Source organism: Equus caballus, chromosome 22 (assembly GCF_041296265.1).
Source record: "Equus caballus isolate H_3958 breed thoroughbred chromosome 22, TB-T2T, whole genome shotgun sequence".
NCBI lineage: Eukaryota > Metazoa > Chordata > Mammalia > Perissodactyla > Equidae > Equus > Equus caballus.
The window spans coordinates 4,602,304-4,607,162 of record NC_091705.1 but is presented as its reverse complement, the minus strand read 5'-3'; the positions used below and the strand labels follow the sequence as shown (position 1 = coordinate 4,607,162).

The 4,859-nt window shown below is 51.0% G+C and overlaps 1 protein-coding gene across 1 annotated transcript; it reads right to left on the bottom strand.

Moving 5' to 3' along the window:
* Positions 1-607: 607 nt before the first annotated feature.
* NKX2-4 (NK2 homeobox 4) lies at positions 608-2,618 on the bottom strand. The gene is made up of 2 exons (XM_023626006.2): positions 2,088-2,618; positions 608-1,790 (listed from the first exon to the last, which is right to left on the bottom strand). The coding sequence occupies exons 1-2, from the start codon at positions 2,527-2,529 to the stop codon at positions 1,180-1,182; spliced, it is 1,053 nt and encodes a 350-aa protein (XP_023481774.1). The 5' UTR covers positions 2,530-2,618; the 3' UTR covers positions 608-1,179.
* Between the last annotated feature and the right edge of the window lie 2,241 nt (positions 2,619-4,859).

The following is a 4,859-nucleotide window of genomic DNA, read 5'->3' as shown; positions in this document are numbered from 1 at the left end:
CTTAGTGAAAAAGAAATGACCACTTGACTTTTACAAAAAAAAAGTACTTAAGGTTCTTTTAAGTTATATTTAAATATTCATTTGGAACATAGGAAATATAAATTGGCATATTAAAGAGTAAATACATTATTTGTACAAGAAAACACCAAGAAAATCGGTGTGCAACCCCTATTAAGTTCTAAATATAATGGGAAAATTATATTTTAGTTACTTCTTTACATCCTGATTACAATTCAGTAAATAATCTTATTCTTGTCCTTCTTCTTGACATGCTTTGAAATATAGATGAATTAATTGATGTCAATTTTAGCAATTTTGCTTGCTGACTCTAGTATTTTATCAAGCTATTTAAATTCAGACAGGCAAATACCTTAGAAAGAGTAAATAACATGTCTACAGAAGGATAGGGTGTATTTATTTCATCTGTTGATTTAGGGAGACCAGATACCGTATTTTTCAGTCTTTCTTATAATGAACTGCATCTTGGGGGGGGGGGGGGCGGCGGAATCCTCTTTTAGGGTAATATACAAACACACATTTGCCAAATAATGATCAAAACATTTAAAAATCAGTAAATTTAAAAAGCTATATGAATCCATATAAGCAGTATTTTTGATTATTTTTATTCCATTACTGTATTACCTAAATGGCAATAATTCCTCTGCAATAATGTTGCTATGTGCATGATCCACCTTGAGCTACACTTCAACTTACTTTCAATCAAACATTAATGAAATTGCACTTAAGGGGGGGCCCTTCGAAAATCAGTCTCCCAAGACAAGTTCCACTTCAAAAAAGATTCATTGTTAAAGCGGGTTGATTTTTAGAGGTACAAACACCAACAAAGTTTCCAACTTTCAAAACTCTGAGAGCTTTGGTTAGGAACGTGGTGGATGTGGACTCGGCCAGCTTTTCGCATAATTTAGGAACTTCTGGAAGGAGGAAATCACCACCTCCAAGCCTCCCGGCGTGACATTACACGATTCGATTCTGGGGCTGTCGCCGTCCCCCACCCCCCCGCAAAGAGGTTCAGAGCCTGCCCCTCTCCGTGACCCGTTGTTCGTTTTTGACGGGCCGTGTGCTCAGCAGTCCGCTTCGGCAAGTTTCCCCTATCCATTCCCGCAGTTTCTTGCAGACCCTTCGGGCCACAGGCAGGGCCCCGCCCCGGGGTGCCCGCGGTCACCACGTTCTGCCATAGAGCAGGTTGGCGCCCAGCACGCCGCCGCCGTAGTCCCCCGCGGCCGCGTCCAGGGCCGCCAGGCCGCCCGCCGGGCCGTGCAGCGCGGGCGGGCTGGGCGACAGCTCCTCGAGCTCGGGCGCGGGCGTCGCGGCGGGCGGCGGCGGGCCGGCCTGGCCGGGCGTCGGCGTGCCCGCGCCGTTCTGGCACGGCTTGCCGTCCTTGACCAGCACGGGCACCGCCACGCGGCGCGGGGACGGCGGCGGCGGCGGGCCCAGGCCGGCCTCCTGCTGCAGCTGCTGCGCCGCCTTGTCCTTGGCCTGCCGCTTCATCTTGTAGCGGTGGTTCTGGAACCAGATCTTGACCTGCGTCGGCGTCAGGTGGATCATGCTGGCCAGGTGCTCGCGCTCGGGCGCCGACAGGTACTTCTGCTGCTTGAAGCGCCGCTCCAGCTCGTAGACCTGCGCCTGCGAGAAGAGCACGCGGCGCTTCCTGCGCGGCGCCACCGCCGCCGCGTGCAGCGGTGCCAGCGACTTGGCGGCGTCCGCGATGCCCGTCAGAGACCCCATGCCGGCCACGCTCACTCCCGCCGACGGCCCCATGAACCTAGAGACTGGGGAGGGGCCCAAGGGGAAAGCCGGTGAGCGCCAGGCCTGCCTGGAGCCCGTTCCCGCCGCCGCTCCGCTCTCTTCGCGCCGCGACGCCGGCGGGACCCCGGCTAGGTCCCAGCACCCCCCGCGCGCCCTGGCTCCGTCCCAGGACCCCCCGCGCGCCCCCAGCCCCGTCCCAAGACCCCCCGCGCGCCCCCGGCGGGAGCACGGGAGCCCCTGCCCCGCGCGCGCCCCGGCCGTGGCGGGAAAAGCCCGCCCCGTCCGCCTTCCCTCAGTCCCGCGCTCCTGGCCCCGCTCACTTGAGTAGCGCGGGTCCGGGTTGGCGCCGTACCAGCCGGTGGCCGCGGCGGCCGCGCCGCCCCGCATGCCGTCCGTGTAGGCGGGCAGCTCGCCCATGCCGCCCAGGCCACCGTTGCAGTAGCCGCCCATGGCGCTGTGCGGGAACTGCGAGACGCCCGGCGGCATGTGGTAGGTGGCGGCCGCCGCCGCGGCCGCCGCCGCCGCCGCGGCCGCCGCGTTGTGCCCCGCCATGGCGTGCGGAGGCTGCACGCCCGCTACCGCCGCCGCCTGCGAGGAGGGGCCGGGCGGCGGCGCGCGGTAGGCGGCCGCGGCCCCCAGGGGCGCCCCCAGGCTGGGCGGCGCGCCGTCCATGGCGCCGCCGAACTTCTTGTAGGTCTCCTCGATGGGGCTCAGGATGTCGGACACGGAGAAGGGCGTCGTGTGCTTGGGGCTCAACGACATGGCTCGGCGGGCGGCCAGGTAGGGAGCCCGGGGCGGGCGCGGCGGCCGCTCCTCGCCGCCCCCTCGGCCGCGGCGGCAGCTCCTGTGAGAGGAGGCGGCGGCGCGGCGAGCCCCCCGAGCTGCGGGATCTGGGGTTTATTTTAGGCCGGCGCCAGGTTTACGACAGACTCGGGGGGCGGAGCAACATCCGAAACGAGCAAACAATGGTCATTGACATCTTTTTCTCTCGCCCCCCGCCCCCATAATGGAGGCGAAAAAGGTAAAGGGGGCAGTTGGGTGTTTCTTGAAAAGATCACCCCCCTTTGCTTTCTCCATCCCTCGCGCCTCTATCCTGGCGGTTCCCCCAGCCCTCGAGCACCAGAAATGGGAACTCCGAGGCGGCGTCGGGGCTGGACGTGAAGGATTCCGCCTTTCTCCCCGTCCAGACCCCAGTTTTCCTTAAGTGACTTCGTAGCGAAGTCCGGTGTAATTGGGGGAGGCGGATGTGCTGCTAAGTTGAGGGGGTGGGGGCGGTGCGGGGCTCGCCTCGTCCTGTCCAGCTACCAGCCCCTCACTCGCTCCATCATCTAAAGTGTTAAAAAAAAAAAGGCTCTTGGGTCCCACCATAAGAGCGCATAAAGAGATGAGGTACAATGACCGTCCTCTGCCATTGTAAGGCTTCTAATTTATGCATCTTTAAACCCTTGAGCATCATTTTGTGGGTAACCAAACGGGCACTTCCAAATTAGCTCAAAGTATCCAAATCCAAAGAAGAGAGAAGATACACACACACAGGCACAAATACACGGAAGCTAACTTGTAAGTATTCTCTTTTTACTTTGTGGGGATGGAGGTTGGTTAAAGGAAAGAGGGTAGATTTTTACTTGTTAGAATGTTTCGTGTTTAATTTGCACCTGTAAAGTTCTTTACAGCTTTCTTTCCCTTTGTTTTTTTCTTTTCTGTCTCTAAAGAAAGTAAATATCCAACTTAGAGTTTATTCTCCTCTCACTACCATGATCAAAAAGAAGAAAAAGCAAAGAACCCCAAATCCAAATATTTCTAGCAGTTCGAAATACATCCTTTTGTTATCGTTGGAAAAATATAACCTTTTCAAAAACTAAGAAATGGATGCAGAAATCAGGTGAAAATGGTAGTTTCTCTTGAAAAATACAAAACCATAGATAAACTGAGTTTTAAAAAACTTTGTCATCCTTTGAGTTGCAAATGTACCTGCATAGCAAAGAACTTAGACGTTGTGAACTCTTCACCAAATGCTGAACACGACAAAGACAAAAGAAGTGTGCAAAGCATATTGACTAAATTTTGAAAACAATCTTGCAGTTTAAAAAATAGTAACGGGGAAACGAAAATACAATTTTTAAGTTTTCCTGGAGACTGGACGAGAGAAAGAAAAGCAAGGAAAGTGCTTTTCTCAAGCAAGATTTTATTGTTAAAAAAAAAAAAGAGGAAGAAGAGGAAAAGCATGTGTGAAAACGATTCCAGTCTAACCTGACAGTGCATGTCTTAAAGGCAAGAACAGTGTTACCTATTCCTTTGCCTGTTTGCTTTCAGCCTTTTGGTTGGAATATCTTTGGTGGTTTTTCTCTTTTTATCATTGTTTTTCTCTCGTAATCTTTATCATTTTTCTCTTTTAATCATTGTTTTGTTCATTTCAGTGAGTTTTGCAAAGAATCTGCCCTCTCTGGTGGGTGGGGAGAGACCAGTAGATATGGTCACCTAGGGGGAAGAAAGTCTCAACCAGGCAAGTGTGTAGAGTAGTATTTTAAAATACAAGAAGAACAAAAGGCAAGCTTACACAAATTGTTTGCAGATGTCAGTTATTGACTTAGCAAAATTAATATTGCTACGATTTTAACATGATGCTACTTTTACAGGTCTTTTCCTCAACTTGAAACACTTGGGCTAGGTCTTCATGCTTACCTGCACTGGAATTGCCTACTTAATTTTTTAAAAAATTAATGATACAGAAAGGAGCATCTGTCTGTGTATTTAGGTGGTTGCTGGAATCCTGAAAATTGCACTTTGGCTTTTAAGGTTTGGTTTGATTCAAATTGTATTGTTTACTTGTATTAGCTTAAATGAGAAGTAGGAAGTCTTTCATTTCAAACTTTCCTCAGAGACAACAGGGTAAGTAAAACTAGTTGTTATGACATCTGTGGATATAAGAGTCACGTGTGAACCATTATATTTTATTTTTCAAGTTCAAACATGGTTCAGAAATGAAACCCATTATCGTAATCTTCATGTTGATTAGTTATCCAAATTGAAAAACTGTTTATAATTACAGTTTTTTTTCTGGACCATTATTATTTTCTCTGTTTCCAGGGTAT